The 18,110-nt window shown below is 42.2% G+C and overlaps 2 protein-coding genes across 3 annotated transcripts in view; one reads left to right on the forward strand and one right to left on the reverse strand.

The window, feature by feature from the left end:
* The first annotated feature begins 1,820 nt into the window (after window positions 1-1,820).
* LOC119166930 (yippee zinc finger protein) lies at window positions 1,821-4,370 on the forward strand. Of its 2 annotated transcripts, none has more exons than XM_037418319.2 (3): window positions 1,821-1,911; window positions 2,012-2,202; window positions 3,172-4,370. In XM_037418319.2, the coding sequence occupies exons 2-3, from the start codon at window positions 2,042-2,044 to the stop codon at window positions 3,365-3,367; spliced, it is 357 nt and encodes a 118-aa protein (XP_037274216.1). In that variant the 5' UTR covers window positions 1,821-1,911; window positions 2,012-2,041; the 3' UTR covers window positions 3,368-4,370. The 2 variants fall into 2 exon arrangements, with proteins under 2 accessions (XP_037274216.1, XP_037274217.1); XM_037418320.2 differs by having other exon boundaries at window positions 1,825-1,911; window positions 2,017-2,202.
* A 2-nt stretch (window positions 4,371-4,372) lies between these two features.
* LOC142766126 (uncharacterized) overlaps window positions 4,373-18,110 on the reverse strand; it is a 46,569-nt gene continuing 32,831 nt past the window's right edge. Inside the window, exons 13-15 of the mRNA XM_075867977.1 lie at window positions 17,489-17,606; window positions 15,687-15,807; window positions 4,373-14,714 (exon numbers count right to left, since the gene is read on the reverse strand). Coding sequence (XP_075724092.1) covers window positions 12,984-14,714; window positions 15,687-15,807; window positions 17,489-17,606 — 1,970 coding nt within the window. The 3' untranslated portion in view covers window positions 4,373-12,983. The remainder of the gene's footprint in view (window positions 14,715-15,686; window positions 15,808-17,488; window positions 17,607-18,110) is intronic.

An 18,110-nucleotide genomic window follows, 5' to 3' on the forward strand; every position in this document is an offset into this window, starting at 1 on the left:
AGCAGACGGGAACTTTTCTACAAATGAAGGAAAATTTATTATGAAAATATTTCTTGAATGAAAACGTAGTCCAACGAGATAAAAAAACTATTGTTAGGCATTCATTGTTCACACTGAATCACGATGGTTCCAGACGATACGCATACACAAATTGCAGAAGATACGCAGAAACACAGTAGGTCGTGTGCAGAAACTTGCAGACGGCAGATAGCTGCAGTAGTCAGCTCTAATAGTGGCCGCGTGCAGTTTTTTTTTTTAGATGAGCTGACACCTCAAATGTAAGTATGGTGTATTGCTGCGTGCCTTATTGCAAATCGGAACAAGGCAAACAAAGTAAAGTAAGTTTTCACGAGTTTCCTGCCACAGACATACGGGAAGAATGGATCGAGGCAATTGGAAGAAAAGGTGAGTCTTGTGTTTTTGAGAGTCGTTTCAATTCAGAACGAGTTGCAAGCTAGCAAGAAGCACCAGGGTGCTTTAGTAAACTTTATTTCCGTGTGTTATGCTAATTCACTGAGCTAAAAAACATGAAAGCTTTTTTAAAGTACCGCGGCTAATATGGCAGGCTCCACAAATAGTGCCAAGAAATTTAAATATAGCACACAAGAAAAAAGTAAATATACGAAATCTGTAAATTATGTAAAAATGCGTAGCGGTGGGTTGCGAGGGGTTCGAGCACCCTTCCCGAAGGCTGCCTCAACAAATGCCGCCGAAATCCATAAAAAAATTAATTATTATTATTATTATTATTATTATTATTATTATTATTATTATTATTATTATTATTATTATTATTATTATTATTATTATTATTATTATTATTAACTATGCTCGACAAGATGATGATAATGATGACGATAAAAACTTTATTGGGGTCGCAATGTGTTGCCCTCGATAGGCACATCACTGCCTTTACCATATCGTCTCATCGCACGGACATATAAAATCATAGAAACGCGCATCGGCCAGCGCTCCCCGTTCCAGCAGACAAACTCCCGTAGCGAAATTTGACGCACAATTTTTGTTGTGTAGGTCACAGTAAGAGTTAAAGCTTCAATTCCTGTGTCTCTCCTTGATATGCGTCCGTGGGCGTATGTGCATTATTCTCTTCTATCAATTGACTACAAGTGTAACACCTGTCCAGGGCGAGTGTCCAAGGTAAGTGCTCAACAGGGGCACTGCGTTTCACCTGACGCGTCCTAAACAACCTAAAATCAGTTTGATATTCTATTACCAATGAGTACATTATTAGTCAAAAGCTTTATGAATACTAAATTGAAGTTTTTTTAGGCTGGAATGGCAAAAACAACCATGCAGCAAGACATTTCTACGCAAATATACAGCTTTAGAAGTCAATCAACCAGTATAGCCTAACTACTAAAATGTAACACATAGCACACGTTAGCCTTTTCAGCAAAAAACAATCACACGTATAGGCAGTTTGTCACAGAAGCAGACGCATGGTATCAGTCCGTCGCCCTCCTGCCGGCCGCACAGTAGCAGACGAACAGGTTATAGGTAGCGCCACCTACGGCGAGCGATTGAACGAGAGCGGGGACACGCGCTCCCATAGGAACCCCGCTATCTGAACAGGTCAGGAGTGTAGTAGGTCATGGGCTACATAGCCAAGGCTAGTATGCTGCTTTGCTTTGACGCTACTTCCTAATTTAACAAAAAAATTGTTAATAAATAAAAATGGTAATATAAAGCTTTAAAAACTATGTAATTGAAGCAGAATTATATAATATTAGGTCGTATTTGGGAGATAAAAGCCGTGGATGAAAGTAGGAAGCGCTCGCTACAGTGACGTCAACATCGACGTCACATGACGTAACGTCAGGTTTGTTGTCAAGCAAGCCTGCAACCCGTCCGCTACAGCTGTTGAACAAGGCATTTGGTAACTGGTGTGTGGTACGTGCCTTTCTAGCCATGATTTCTATTCATGGCTAGATTGACTTATGAGGTGCTCATGAGTGACCACAATGTTTTTATTTGCGTCGCTGTCTTTCAGCGCAGCCTCATCGTCTGTTGGCAGGTCAACATGGGTCGCATCTTCCTCGACCACATTGGAGGTTCTCGATTGTTCTCGTGCGCCAGCTGCGACACCATTCTGACGAACCGCAGCGAGCTCATCAGTACGAGATTCACAGGCGCCACGGGAAGGGCGTTTCTCTTCAACAAAGTGGTCAATCTCAACTACAGGTGAGCCGTGCTCTTCAGTGGGCGAGTGTGTAATCGCGTTGTTGTCATTCCGTCTTGCATAATGACCACCGTGTCACGCGGCTGTTTTCGTTTGATGCGATCGTTCTTCCGCAATCGAAGTTTGACATTAGCCGCCTTCCTTCTGCAGAGCGGCATGCATCTAGACAGATGTCGCTCTGTTATGAAGTAGCGTCCGCGATAATAACGGTCGTGATATCAATAAGCGAAACTGAATGATGTTTTAGAGAACCTAAATTGTTCGTTTTCTCACATAATACGTGTTTTCCCCCCACATTTTTTAGACACCGATGAAGGGGCTTTTAAACCACTCAGAGCTAGAAATTAAGTTGTGTCGTGTTGCAGTTGTGCACGAGTCTATAACACGGTCAACAATAAACACGTAGCCTTGGGAATTTTCCCAAATGCTGCCCTCTCTATTTTCTTCACTACGCTCTTTGTTGGCTCCTTGGCCGAGTGTTCTTTCTCACCTTGCGAGGAAGACGGTAGGACGAACGCGTATTAGTAGGCACACAGATCTCTCTGCCGCTCACATGCCCATATTCTACCGGTGACGTCACGACCGACTGTGGGGGATACCAAAGGGCCCGGAGTAAAGCACGGGATTGTTTTATGTTGCGGCACAGCCACGTTTGACGCTGTTGATCGTGACGGCACTCTGAACTCAAAGCATGCGTTTATTTGAAATGCTGAAGAAAATGTGTTGTATGTGGTTTAGAGGCCCTTTAAAGGTCACTCATTACAGACGAGGGTGAGTGCGAAATTGCGGACACGGCGAAAGAGAACGTGACGGCACTCGTTTTCGTCCTCCTTGTCCGCATTTACACGCTCGCCTTCTTTCGTGATCAAGCTTAACTTACAGTGCACCTTGTGAAAGCTTGCTGGAGACAACTGCCCTGACCAATCAAGAGTACAGCAAATGTGACGCAATGGCAACCCACTGTTGTGCAGCGAGGTGCAGGACCGAGTGATGCTCACCGGCCGGCACATGGTGCGTGACGTCTCCTGCAAGAACTGCGACACCAAACTAGGCTGGGTGTACGAGTTTGCCACCGAGGAGGGCCAACGGTACAAGGAGGGTCGCGTCATTCTCGAGAGGGCGCTCGTCACCGAGAGCGATGGCATCGAGGAGCACATGGCCAACTGACCCGCCTCGACACCGCCCTACTACTAGGGCACTAATGGTCATGCACACAACATTGCCCGTACTAGAGTACCCCTCTGTTGCCATGGACATTGTTCCCGAATCAAAAGGGCCATGAGATTTCATATGCGGGGAGCAAAATACTTTGGTACAAAATTTGCAGACATATTTTCATTTGTGCCGTGTAGAATTCTATAAACTTGCAGCAGAGACCGGTGAGGGAAAAAAAAAGGAAAGTGTGCAATGTCATGTTTTATGTTATGGGCCACGTCAATGAGTGTAACAGGATCACTTACCATGCATGTTCTGTACATAAATTGCCTCCATACATAGGTATTGTTGAGGCTGCAACTTTGTGAACACCTCATCTTAAAGTACAGCAGCAACACAAACTTTGTGTGTATTCGTTTTTTTTATTACATGGCAGAGTAGAAATTTACTACTGTAGGGGCTTTCTGGAAGAGCAAACAAAACCCAAAGGTCTACTGCACAATTTAGCATTCGCAATGCGAATAGAAGGTAGGTAGCATAAACAAGTAGAAGTGCAGAAAATCTTCTTGTCTCATGTGCATGTGCTTGCTTTACCTAAAGTTGATAGTGTCCTTGACTCACAGCCAGATTAGGACCATGTTCACGGGTGCTAATTTGAGCAGTGTCAAAGCCTATGTTATATCTGGTTGAAACCCTGTGCACTGGCTCAACATAGAAAAAGCCATGGTACACAACTAAAGCACTAGCGACCTGGAATGCTAAAAGATGACCACTTTCTAAGAAAACTTCTCACTTTCTCAAACACCATCGCAAAGTTAACATTGTCACCATCTACGTCAGTACAGGTTATTCATATTTACTGTAAAATGTGCGCTTGATTTTTGTGGTTTGGTCATGTTTCTACCTCTCTGGAGGATTTGCCTTGAAAATGTTACAAACTGAATTTTACTTTGTTTTTCTTGAGCAGAAGCTGTCTGTGTGTATATGTATATATATAGTAAACAAGTCAATGACATCTTTTGTTTCTTCGCAAGTTTTTTTAATGACGCACACACTTTGACTCACAGGAAAAGCCTGTTTGCAACAGACACATGACAGTGTAAAGCCTCTTTGCAACAGACACATGGCAGTGTAACAGGTGCACGCAATGTAAGCGGCCATCGCGATTTGATCCCAAGGAAAAGGCAAATGTTCTAACACTGTGCTCACTTGTGCTGGCAATGTGGTTTGACCAGCAGGAAAATGCTGTCATGTTTACAAGACCTCCCTGAAGTGCGGACCATGATAGGCAATCACTCACTCTGATGTTTTAGAAATACAAGACAGATTTGGTTGCACTGTAATGAAGAGCTCACTATGGCATCTCTCATGTCCTCTCGAAATGACAGTCTTAAAGTCATGGCCTGATGGTAATGCCGTAGGGAGCCATTCCCTTCTGCTGTTTTATTTTCTACGAAAGCCGCAAATATCCTGCAAAGAAGGAAACGGGGTACAGACTGCGAAATAAACTGTGTTGGTTCATGCTTTTATGCTTCGAATAAGCTAGGTACAGCTACACCAAAAGCAAAGGTGCAGCTGCAACCGTTTTCTGGCATCACTGTATATGGTACACAACTCATAGTATTTGCTGACATTATTGCCGGTCGCAAATGTCGCATTAAACTGTATTAACACCCTGAAATGCGAGCTCTGCAAGCACCTATTGCAATTTCCTTTACACAGCATACCAATTTTTCCAGAACTTTTCTGCTTGCGTGAATTTGCACTTATTGATGCTTCTCACAACGTGCAATGCTAAGGAGTAACATTTCGGAGTCCTCAAGTAGCCACTCGATAAGAGGTGTTGAAGGGACACTAAAAGAAAATGACAATTTAGGTTGTAGTGGGAGATCAATGAGAATGTCTAAACATAATTATTATCAACAGTGGTGCTTCATTGAGAAATTGAGGTAAATGTACAACACCACACATGCTACGAGTGGGACATTTTAAAATTATCCCATAATATAAGGGTCTGATTACAAGTAACCGCTAGTAATCAAACCAGTTGCGATGAAAAAACAAGAACCTTCTACACATTGCACATTATAAAATGCTGCTTCTCTATTTGTTGATTCATAGAAAAAAATAACCTTTTGGCATTGCCAGGGGGATGGCACGATTGGTTCGGAACCTCGGTTTTCGACTGGTTAGGCTGGATATGTGGTGCCATCTAGCACAGCCCACTTTAACTAAGCAAGCACAAAATTTGTATTACAGAAACATTGGGCATTCTGCTTCTGGCGTGAATGTGTTGAAGCAACGTTCTGGCAAATTAGTTGCCTTTTTAATCATTTTTTTTTCCTTCAGTACTACAGCCAATGCAAACGTGTCTATGACTGGGTACACAAAGCATCACGAAATGTCGAGACAATCGTCAGGCAAGGCAAGTGCTATGTTAGAGAGGCCCAATTTCAGGCTAGTGACATGAAGTGTGCTAACGCTGTGTAGACCACTAAACATGACTTTATTTTTGAAAAAGCATTTACTTGACACAAAAGTAGCACTACAAGGTTTCTGAATCGCTGTTTCAGCCATCAACGATGACTTAATATTTGCCTTTGGTGTCCCTTTAAAACAAGTGCAAGGACCACTTCTGTCATTCTCAAAGTGACTTTTTAGTAGAGGAGCACGGAGAGCTTGCTTGATTGACGACAGTGCGAAACGAAGGCGTCATAATCCAGAGTATTCTGTCATGCAACGAGCTCAACCAACACACTCATTTAAACAGGCCACTAAGGCATGTTATCAATTTGTAGCATACAAAAGGCAGTTGCACATACTTTAACACACTTTTCAGTGTCGCAGGGACACCTTAGGAAAAAGCACTCGCAGTGGCTTACAAGTAGGAACCTTTACACATAGCAGCTACTGACAAATCTGTGCCCATGGCATATAACAAGTTTCTTTGTGCATTGCAATATTTAAAATATTTGCCTGCTTAATTAACTGCTTTTTGTACATTTTGCAGCAAAAGTAGATTGAGATCAGTATTCAGTGTCATACAAAAAATATGTACTGTTTCCACACATGCTCTTTTTGTTTGCTGTCACACTTGTTATTTTTCTAAAAACGAATTGACAGTACAAGCACGGGACGAAGAAAAAACACGAGCACTGGAATTTGTCTACGTGTTTTCGTCTCTTCTTTGAGACATGTACTAATTAACCAGCCTTCCGCTACTTGTTCAGTTCTTTTCTTGTGCAAAATATTTGTGAAAATAAGGTTGGTTAGAATTGTTTAATCAAGACCTTTACTTATCAATTTTATGTCAAACAAACATGCACTGCATTAATGACATACTTTAGCCGCAAAATATCACAAACACAAGAGTGAAGAAAGACACGACGAGAAGGACAGGCGGCTGCTTGTCATTGTGCGTTTCTTCACTCTGTGTTTGTGATATTTTGCAGCTAAAGTATGCCATTAAGCAAGTACCAACAAGGCAAACAATCAGTCTTGATATAATGTGCGTTGATAATTCCGTATTTCCATCCTTTCGTTTCTTAGTTTTTTTTTTTTTTCACTTCCTCTTCATTGTGCTCACAACACGTGTGTGTTATAATAATAAAAAAAGCTTATTTCTTTGCATGTTTTGCCTCCCTTGGCACCATATCCATTGCCATTTATCTCTCTCCCACCGTTCTTAAATGCCTCAGCTAGACTAAGTACATTCAAAAGTGGATATTCCAAACTTGGCAAAACAACTCAAGGTACGGTATTAATAATATGAAATCTGAAAAAATGCCTGAATGTATAAAAGCATGTCTATTACATATTTTATATCTATACCTTCTCGTAGCATGCACACGTTGAGCAGCAGTGTATTTTGTGTACTTGGTTCCCTTTCAACAAGGAGGGGCTTTAGGTATTGTGCTCCACTGCATGCTGACTAGCTGCCTTGGCGATTACCATTCTTTAACACAATACATGCCTTTGTTAGGATGAAGCTGGCAATAAATTTGGCAGTGAAAATCTCTGAAACACTAGCCATCCATGTTTTATCGCATTTTCTCTGCAGCTGGCTTTCAAATTCAGTGCTGTGTTTGACAGCTTTCAGCAAAACAGTGGCTCTTTGTTGTCAAGAATATTCCCAATAATGCACGTAGTAATCATATGCTAGCTAAAAGTGCGCTTCAAGTCACACAATGCGGTTTAGCATTTGATTTTGCTTCAGCTGGAGATCAATAGAAGTTTGAAGTATACAAATGTAGTACAGTGGCGTACTTTTGCAAGGAACAAAATGTTATAATTGTTCGATTCATGAACGGACTAAATATATATGGTGTTAAGTGTGCACTACTTATGGATTCAAACAAGACATCAAATTTTAGTCTTAACGGCTGATATGGGCAATTGCTCGAAATAACCTCGTCATGTCGAGACTAATCCAGTCTCTAAACATAAAATTGACTCTGATCTACATGTTGAAGTTGAAATTGCACTACTATAACCCGAACTGAAGACAACAGAAGTGAAAGTATATGAGCTACCTAGCTCTAAATTGTCCTGTTTGGGTCCGTTAGTATGTACATCTACATTTGTCACTGCGCAGAGGTACAGCAGCTCAATGTTTTTCTCACAAGCTTGAGCCCTTGCTTTAAAAAAAATTAAGAATTTCGATTTCATTCTATGCATTCCGTAGCTTGCTTCTACTTTGACAATCTACCTCATGAGTGAAAGGACGACGGTCATGCAGCCACCCTGCAGCCATAAACGAGACGGGCGAAAAGGTTGTGAATGCCTTCATGCCACGATAATAAACTTCTTCAGTACCGTTTTACATGATCATAAGTTCATGGTGCAATGGTCTCATGATAATTCAAACTCTAACAATTCACTTTCAATTAATTCCAACAAATTTTAAACATTTAGCTGGTCCCATATATTTCCAATGCATTTTAAGAGCGCTTAATTTAAGACTGCATTTTAAGACCATCACATTAATTTTGTTTATTCATACTGTTAGGTTGTCTGCACAACAACATGCGCGGACTAATGATTCCATGCTGAGTGAGCAAGAATAAAAACAAGACTGTCTTCCCTCAATTTGCTGCGCCTGTGAAATTTATTTTAACATACTTTCGTCACAGTACTGTGGTGTCATGCAAAAAAGCACACTATGATTGGAAAGCCGCCACTGGGACACATTTTGTTCCTTCCACACCCATGCATGGCTCGCATACCTGCAATAATGAGTATCAGATGGTCGCACTAACTCTGAAAGCACAACTGTGACTCATTCATAGCTGTCCCATGACGCTGAAAATAAAAATGCACACCAGTTATCTTTTGGCAGGTGCCATTAACCTTCGGATATTAATGGTTTTTCAAAGGCATACAAATATGCCATCTTCACTATGTCCTGTCTTAATGGATGTTCAATTCTGTTTTAGGAAGAAAGACATGTGCACAAATGAGCTTCTGCTGCAACTTTTTCTTAGTAAACAAACCGTATCTAGTTTACGCTCGATTATTCCCCCTCATCACACACAAGCTTGCGCAAATTGAAAAACTTGTGGTCGATTTTCATTTAGCCAGCTAAAGAGCATAACAAGGGGCAGAATCCAGAGTTGAGGATACTGCAATGCTTTTGTGATTTGTATTCAGTTGCATTGTATGAGAGAAGATATTTACAAGAGCAGCACCTTGGGAGAGAACAGCCCATGAATATACAAATATTCTAAATGTTGGCACTTGACATATATTACTACTAATGCCCACAATGATGGGCATGGTGATTATGTTCTGTAAAAAGTGCTTGTCACAAAGAAGGTGTAGTGAGTCTGTTGTCTATTAATGTTGCCTGTGTTCCTCGATATGAAGCTTCACCTCCTGCCACTTTTAAAAGTCAGTAGCACAGGGAATGCAAAAACATTGCTAGTCATAGCTGGCTTGTACATTATCAAAGGGAAGTGCTTTGTACAGGGCAAATTCCTGTCATCGCTTCAAGCTGTCCTGTCCAAAGTGCTCTTTTATTTGATATCATTGCTAGTAACTGATTTTAAAAAAAGTTATGTTTCATCTACAATGTATTTAATCCATGTGGCTGGGTAGAGCAGACTTTCAATCTAAGAACTTCATCAAATAGTGATCCGATTTGTCAACTGAAATAGCATCTCTATCAACAAATGGTAGTGAAAACATTTGTGAACATTAGTTTAAAAGGGACAACTAGTGACCTTTCACGAAGCTAGATGCCACAACATAGTTTTCCAAACAGTCAGTTATAAAATCTTGTACGTACTAATGTTTATAATGGCTCTTGATATCAATTCCATATTCATTCTAGAAATTTTCAAGCAATATTCTGCTGCTGCCAGGCACTATCACATTTTTCAGTTGGCCCCAATGACTTTATGGCACTAGTCATAAAAGCATGTTGACATATTCTGCGAACATTCAAATATACAAGTTGCAGTTGATAAAAGGTATTCTTTTTGCAGTAAGAAATATATTACCAAGGGCACTGACTGAGACAGGCTTATTTATAATGGAATTGTGCTCGAGCATGTCACCATTACTTAGAACTTCGGTCAAACCTCCATGTAATGAACCTTGATTCGATAACATCCTCTGTGCAACGAATTGTTTTTCGTGCATTCAAATCTTGCACAAAAGAACACCACTGCGTCCTTTACCACACTTGTCTTGTCTAGTTTTACTTTTCTGTGTTTCCCATCTTTTAGCGTTTCTAAGTGCCCAGGCCGTAAAGCTGTTCACACATCAAAGTACCAAAAGCCCATCTTGAAGGCCATAAAATGGCAGCTTGCAGCAACTCCAAAAATTTTCTTTGACACTAGTTCCGAGTAATGTAGCAAATCTAAAAAACATGCTTTTGTTTACTGTAGACTCTGCAAGTGGTGTCTAGAATTAGAAAAGCTTACATCCTGCGATGCTCGAGCAGTTGCAATTGAAGACTTGAATGGTAGTATAAAGCCCCGCTCACACTGGGAAGTTTTCTGTAGCATGAGTAAAGCTTGATGCATTAGTGACAAGGCAGCTGTGTTCCTACTGAAGCTCTCCGTTGTGTGATGACGTGCACATTGTGACTGCCAACTATTTCAAGTCGCACTGTAGTGTGGCCAGAAAAAAAAAGGGAGAAATGCATGTGCACATACATGCGTCATGCCTCTCGTTGTGTGCAGCCATGGTTGCAATGACAATGGTGGAATGCCAGCAGTGTTTCAGCTCTGCTGTTACGCAGGGCAGCGGGCAACATTCGATTTCCATGCCGTGTGCGGCTCTACATGCATTCTCCTGCAATCTCTCGTAACTGTGTGTTTTGATTAGCTTGCTACAGATGATGTGCTTTTCCTGGCAACAAAAATCAGCCTTGGACCAATCAGCGCAACGACAGATTTTTCTGGTCACACAGCATCACACAACGTGTCAAGCTATTTATAAAGTAACTCAAAATCATTTAGCGTGTATAGGGCTTGACTGAGAGCCCAAGGAAGAAAAATACAGACCAAACAAGAATTCTTACGATCAGGTTGAGCTCAAAGGCAACTAATATGCAGTGAGCAAAATTCTGGATGCCACCTTCAATGTGCAGGCTACCCTTAAAAAAAAAAAAAAAGCATCGGCTGCACTTTTGGCATATGAGCAAAACATAAAGCCCATGTTCATAAAACTACGTCAAAGGTAGCATCAACTACAATGCCCTGAGACAATCACTATTTTTTAACCCTTGCTCTTAAGGGCACCGCCTAAAACGACTGTGAATGCTGGGTGCCATTAATAGATGCATCCAAGATTTAGATAATGGTACGGGCCACGAGAAACAACGGGACACCACGTTTCACAGTTGCTTTGCCTGGAGTGCAGTCTCCACCAGAGATGCCTGCATTCTTAACCACACAATCAGCGCAACTTTTACGCAGTGATTCTCGCTAGGTAGTTATAAATAAAATGCCATCACCAGGGACAGCCTCTGAACGAATACAAATTTTTACTGGTGATACTTGCTCACATCGACCGAACAAAATTTCCAACCTAATCAATTTTTTTGTTGCAAGAATGACTTCATTATATTGAGGTTTGACTGTATCATAACATTTAAAATAATAATCATTACTGAGGTTTAATTTCACAAAACCACAATATGATTATGAGAGACGCCACAGTGGATAGAGAGCTCCAGAATTTTGACCACCCTAGATTTTTTTGAGTGCATCTAAATCTAGGCACATGGACCTCAAGCATTTTTGCCTCCATTGAAAATGTCGTTGCTTCAGCCAGGATTCGATCGCACAACCCGCGATAAAATGTTTTAAATAGGCAAATGTGCGACAAGATTCACATCATCACAGAAATACAGTAATAGCTTTTGTGTTTTTATGAGGATATATATTTGCCTTTCTTTTCTATAAATTTCCATCAACTAGTATTATTAAAAGCATGCTCATGTTGCATTTCAATATGAAACAAAGTACACCCATTTTCAGATCATTTTTTTTTTCTTGTGTCTAACTGGGCGATGCAGTCTTCAAATTGCTCTGCTAGTGCTAAATGCAGGGTTTTCGCATCATCTATTAACTTTTCAAGACCAATACAGCCAACCAAACCCATCTCAATTGTCAGGCACTGTGCCCAGGCGTTCATGACAATGCAATTTCTCTTCACAATAACACCTTTTTTTTAACAATCAGGCCATTTTCATTTTGCTTGGTATTAAGGAACACAACATATCACTAGCGAGACCTAATGTTTGCCTGTCTCTATTGAATGTACAATTTCTAGCTACACTATATTTTGCAAATTTCATTACATATAAAAGTTATTCTAGTTCATACTTCTGGAGCTCTGTATTTTTTTCAACTATCTTTTGCTTGCTCAGTCTTGCCCCCAAATGTGGAAATACTATTCAATTCTTTCAAATCTAAGGATGACAAAATCTTGTCTAATTCACACTATATATTGGACTACTCTAACTATAAAACTCCACATAAAAGCAAACTAAAACTGATAGTTTACACTTGACATTGGGCAAAACACAATGGCTCTAGAAAATATGATCCTTACTGAGTTTCAATAACTGCACATGAGAAAATAAAGGAACACTTATTACTTGCCCCTCCTTTAGCACATACAAAGTGCAAACAACAAAAAAGTTAGCAAATACCTATATTACCAGCGATGCCTAATTGAGACTCAATAGAGCATTACCATTCATCAGGTCCGATTTAACGTTATCGCTGTTCAAAATAATTTGCAAGCAGCAAAAGAAAAGTCGTTCATATGTAGTTACTCGATGCAGTAGAGCAGCTTTGCCACATCAACATCCACGAGTTATGAGTGGAGAAAATTATTCTGCTATGCAGAGTATTATGAATTGGACCCAAAGTAATGACCTACCACAGTCCAATGTGCTGCTATGTGATGCAAGTGACTGTCTTGGTGCCCCCATGAACGGGGTTATAATAAAGTGAGCTGCCGACAGTGTGTTGCACCACAGACATCGTTCCGAGTGAAGTTCAAATCCTGGACACCTGTCGGGCACATAACTAAAGCAGTGAAGCACGGAACGCACTTTTCTTGGTTCATGTTGCATTGGACATCCAAAATAGGCACACGTGAATGGGGACTAGGAGTCAGAAGCCATATTTGCCTGGAACTTGTTAACGATATGCTTAACCCAGCCTTTCTGCCGACACGTCACTGGTGCCGGGGCGGGGGATGATGGGCACAAGCTGGATGACGCGGGCACTTGCTGCTGATCAACTGGGTTACAATCCTCAGGCTGTTTTTCCGCCGCAGTTTGAAGCTTGTCGTTATCAGCCCTACGACCCTGTTTCACTGCAATGTCACGTTCACTGCCACTGACCTCCTCTGGATCGCTGTAAATTGCTGAGTCACGAAACATGTCGTCAGCCAGGATGTCTTCGATGGCCTCAAAGTTTCTCTCGTAGTAACTGTCTGCTGAGGAATCGCTGTTCTCGGAGTCTGTGTCGTCGTCCAGCACAACACTGGCCGAGTGCGGAATAGACGACGGGGCCTCGGGACTCCTGTTGGCCTCGGAACTCCTGTAGGCCTCTGGCTGCGAACCATCAGTGCCGGTGGCACTTTGGTTTCTGCTCAGTATGGCTAGAATGGTCTGTGGAATGCAATAATCGGGCTCTCGCTGCCGAGCGATTCGAGCTGCAGCTGAGGAATTGCCCTGCACACCGTGCACACTTGAAAGCCGTGGAAAATGCCTCGTCTTGGAACTTATAACGCTTGCGCAAGCTCTGCCAAACGTGCCGATCACATTAAGCTGCCGAGAATCATTGCTCCGAACGCTGTCTCGACTCGATCCATGGCTCAGGTGACCTTCGTTGCTGCGTGTGGGGCTTTCGTTCGGGTGAGGTGACCACAAGCCACGCGTCAGCTTTGTACCCAGGCCTAAGAGTGTACTTCGCCAAGAGCCCCCATGCAAAGCGTCGCGGCGGTATATTCTGTGCTCGGGATGAACCACGGAGGCCGTGAGATTTTCTACAGAGTTAAGTTCCTGACTGCTGAACTGGCTGTTTCCCTGCGGCATGTAGCCGGTTGGCCCGTCAACGAAGTCTGCTCGGGAGGGCTGGTCTGATGCTATAGTGAACGGGCGCTGCTCTGGGGCTTGCTGTCGGAGTCGCTCCATGCGAGCTATGAGCTGGTGCGTTTTGGTAGAGCCTGTCTCGCTAGGCGAGCTTGGGACGTCATGACGGAAACTGCGCGGAAGTGACCCGCACCTCTTGCAAGCGTTTGGAGGGAGGTGTTCCTCGAGACTGTTCAACCAGTCTTCTGGCACACTGTTCTCCTTTCTGAGTCGTCGAGGGTTCTGAATCTCGCTTTCCTCCGGGCAAACTGTCTCGGAAAGCACTGTCTCACTGAAGGAGTGGCTCCTGTGAACAGGTTTGCCGGGAGATTGAGTTGAAGTATGGACACCGAGCCTCGCACAGATTGCGGTATAGTCGGCATCAGCAGGAGCGCAGCAGGTACTGCCGTAAGACTGCTGGCTTATGTGCTGACTAGCAAATTCAAAAGTGACATATTCGCCCGGGTATTCATTGGTGCAATAGCTTGGCGAGCGCACAGGTGGCCTATAGCGGAGAAGTCTACGTACGTCTACCATGCAGGCACCGTCTTCGTTTTCGGTGTCACTGGTGTCCACGCTAGTTCTAGGACACTGCTTACAGGGCAACCACGGCTCCTCACTGGAACTTCTCGATTCGAGCCTTTCATCTGCCCTTGCCTCTGGCTTTCCTGCATAACACGAGGTGTCAAGCCTCGACGACGTGGGTGAGCCTGGACTGAAATTCTGACTGGTCGTCATTGTCACACCAGGTTTGGTATACTGGAGCATAGAAAAAAGAAACAGCAGTAACCAAAACAAGTTAACCAACAGGAAACATTAAAAACACAGGCAACAGGTCAAACAATCAGATCTCCGGTCAGCTATTTGAAGCATGATATGCAGAATGCACCTAAAGCTTAACCACATGCACCATACTAAAACAATTATTCGAGAACCTATCATGTGTTTCAAGTTGGTTTTTCAGAAAATTTCAAGCAAGTGTGCCGGCACACAATAAAGAGTAGCATGAAAAACTTTTCCTGATAGCAGAGCATGCCAAAATGAAAAACATATGGATCAGTTAGGGTTCAAAGCGGTTCAATTTCAATTTAGTGCTGAGAAATAAAACTTAGTAACAGTTCACTTAAATGGTTATTATCAGGTTATCCAATCTAAACCAATTATGTTGTAAATGGTTCTGCAGCCGCAGAACCATCCAAGTGTAGGATGTGTATCAGGTATACACATCCTACACTTCTTGCTTTTTGGCAACATGTTGTACAGTGCTATCAGCCCAGAACACTTCTTAATGTTACCACAGAATGATGTTACCATTGGACTTGCATCACAGATCTCCCACCATAAAATTTTACTTTTCGAATCTGTTAAGTAGAGTGAAGTATTACATGAGCCAAAGTTTACTCATCGTGAAATCACTGAGCAATACAAACCGCACTACAGGAAGAAACATAATTGACAGGACCAATCAGAACTTCAATTGACAAGACTTTAATTACAACTAACGTTTATCGAGAAGGCTCCAAAAAGTAGAGTAGGAGCACATGCGTTGTCACAAACAAAGCTTGTAAGTAAATGTACTGAAAGGTTTGCTATCCTAATGCCTGACAATAGAGTCAACTGAGAAGAAGAGGCAGATGGCTTTTGCCTTTGAGTCAGGGTTGATATGAGCTTAATTTTTTTTTTCTTTGAAAAGTTTGAAATGCATGTGTCACCAACTGTCAGTATACACACCTCTGGACTGTAGTGAAACTCTGCAGGGTTCGGCGCGTTGATTCTCTGGCATGAAACCGGCTGACAGGAACACGACTTGGTGAGGCGAGCCTGCAAGACATGATTTATGCACCAAACACAGCTTCATTTTATTGACGTCAAAAGTGACGGTAGAGGATGCTATGCGAGCATGCTGAGTTATACGTGTCCCTTGCTCACTGTAACCTTTTATGAGGCAATTGTTCTGTCGAGGCTCAACTGCACATCCCCTTCAGGCGCCAATTACCATGATGCGCTGGCTGCAAATGCATCATACTTGCACGACATGGTTCCAAAACACTCAGTATTAAATTCCAAGAAAAAATATCAAGGAACGTGTTGTTTTGAGAGTCTCAGTAAATCATGTTAGCACATAATTAAATATGTATTTATTTGGCAATCAGTCAGCTTCCATCTCTGCACAAAAAAAAAAACATAATAGGCTCCAAATGCATGAACGTTTTTTTTTTGTGCTCGTTCCCAGCAAATAAAATAAATACTTATGACGTTGAACCTGGTACGTGGCGTGTTGAAAGATCGTCAGACATGGTAGTGTTTCCAGCAAAGTGATCTTTTGCGGCAATACACAGTGCAATAAGTCAAATGACCGCTAGTTGTCCCACTCAAGAAACATGCGGTAGGTGACATGCCTCTGAACTTCGTGTGTGCAATTGTACATGTGGCGCCTGAAGGAGATATGGCACTGAGAATTCTGCTGACGATGGCACTATCATCACTGGTTTTCCCTTTGCCTCCACCACGTTGCCACAAATTCAAGGTGTTTATTATTGCCCTCTGAACCTGGCTGCCGTGCATTAAAAGTGCAGTAACAATGATCATAGTAGCAAGTATGACGTGCCGTGTGTTCCCTAACTGAACAGTAATAGAAGTTTAGCCAGGGCAGTGCACAGTTTCAATAATATGTGGCTAACCCAGTCATTGTTCGAGCTAACAAACTTTTCAACGCAAGTAGCATGGCTGGATCGCGCCACTTGGCTCGAATGAGAGGTGGACTAACAAGATTCTATTATGTTGATTTGGCCCTCCAAGATCAGTAGTTTGTTAAAAAACCAGACAGACAATATTGCCACATTCTAAGTAATGTCATCGCCCCCTTTCACTGTCAGTGACTTTTTTACCGCAAACTGCGCCTGCATTGTTCAAGAAGCTTCGGGATTGCAGTAGATTATTTTGTTAAAATTACGCCAACTTCGCGAGCATTAAAAATTATTCTGGAACCTAAACCTACGTGGCTGCTAGTGATAACGCTAGAATATTTGACGGCACGTTTATAAATGCCGACGCGCTTAACCACTTGCTACTTGCTCAACGACCCACGCTCTGTTCGCCACTAAAAGTGCCAGTGTATTGCTGTAATCTGACTTTCCTTTTCTGTGGCCACAAGTTCTGCCCAAATAAACAGTTTCATCTTCAACATGAAGTCTGCTCTCTTCGTCAACGCCACGACCCCCGTGACAATATCGACATGCAGTGCATCGAGATTCGGACACGTCAGTGTATGCACACCTATACCTTTTTTAATCACAAATCCACACCAACTACCTAGCTCAACTTTCTGTCATAGCAAGTGCAATGCTTGTCCTTAACAAGTTTAGGCAAACACAAGCAAGCATGTCATTACTGATGTTTTTGCTTCAATATAGAGCTTTATAACCAATCTTACTGTTTACCTTCAATACTGTGCCCCATGTTACCCAGCATTGCTGAGCAGATCCTTGCTTACCTCAGATTTGTTGCTTAGCTGACACTAGGAAAACACAAACAAAAAAGCGGGGGGGGGGGACCCCACAACAAATGTGATGAAGAGATCAGAGGAACTCCCAAAATGCATCTGAGCAAGATGAGCCCTGGCGAATGCAGTTGGCCTCACCTTTCTTGACCCTGCAAGGAGACAAGAAACCGGTATCACGCTGTGCTGGACAGTCATAGAAGCTCCAAGAAAATGCCAGTGGACATATGATCAAGAATGATTTGTCAAAATAGCGAGTACTGCAAAACAAGGACTCTTATCAAAGTCATGAATATAAGTTGTTCCATAAAGCAGACCAGTTACTCCACGTTTTCTTTTATACCAATAATAATCTTTTTTTTGTGCTGGCTCATTATTTTCATATGCTGATGTACGCTGTCCTGATTTAATTGTCTGGCTGAAACACCAGCAAAATGAACGAAATCGTTCCTTTCTGACAAATGAAACATGCTTCAGACAGCCAATATGACTGAAATAAGCTTGTGCAAACAGTGATTTTTAGGTTCGAAGCGAATTCGAATACTTTATACAGTCGAATCTCGATAATTCGAACTCGAAGAGGACTGTAAATTTGTTCGAATTAAAAGAAGTTCGAATGAATGAAAGCTAAATGAACAGAGAGCCCACCATGCAGT

Source organism: Rhipicephalus microplus, chromosome 6 (genome assembly GCF_043290135.1).
Source record: "Rhipicephalus microplus isolate Deutch F79 chromosome 6, USDA_Rmic, whole genome shotgun sequence".
Classification (NCBI taxonomy): Eukaryota; Metazoa; Arthropoda; class Arachnida; order Ixodida; family Ixodidae; genus Rhipicephalus; species Rhipicephalus microplus.

What these genes read in the sequence shown, in the direction of transcription:
- LOC119166930 (XM_037418319.2), top strand. Translation starts at nt 2,042, where the DNA reads ATGGGTCGCATCTTCCTCGACCACATTGGAGGTTCTCGATTGTTCTCG. An exon ending in GTGGTCAATCTCAACTACAG is followed by an intron (nt 2,203 to 3,171) that starts GTGAGCCGTGCT and finishes ACTGTTGTGCAG; the next exon opens with CGAGGTGCAGGACCGAGTGA.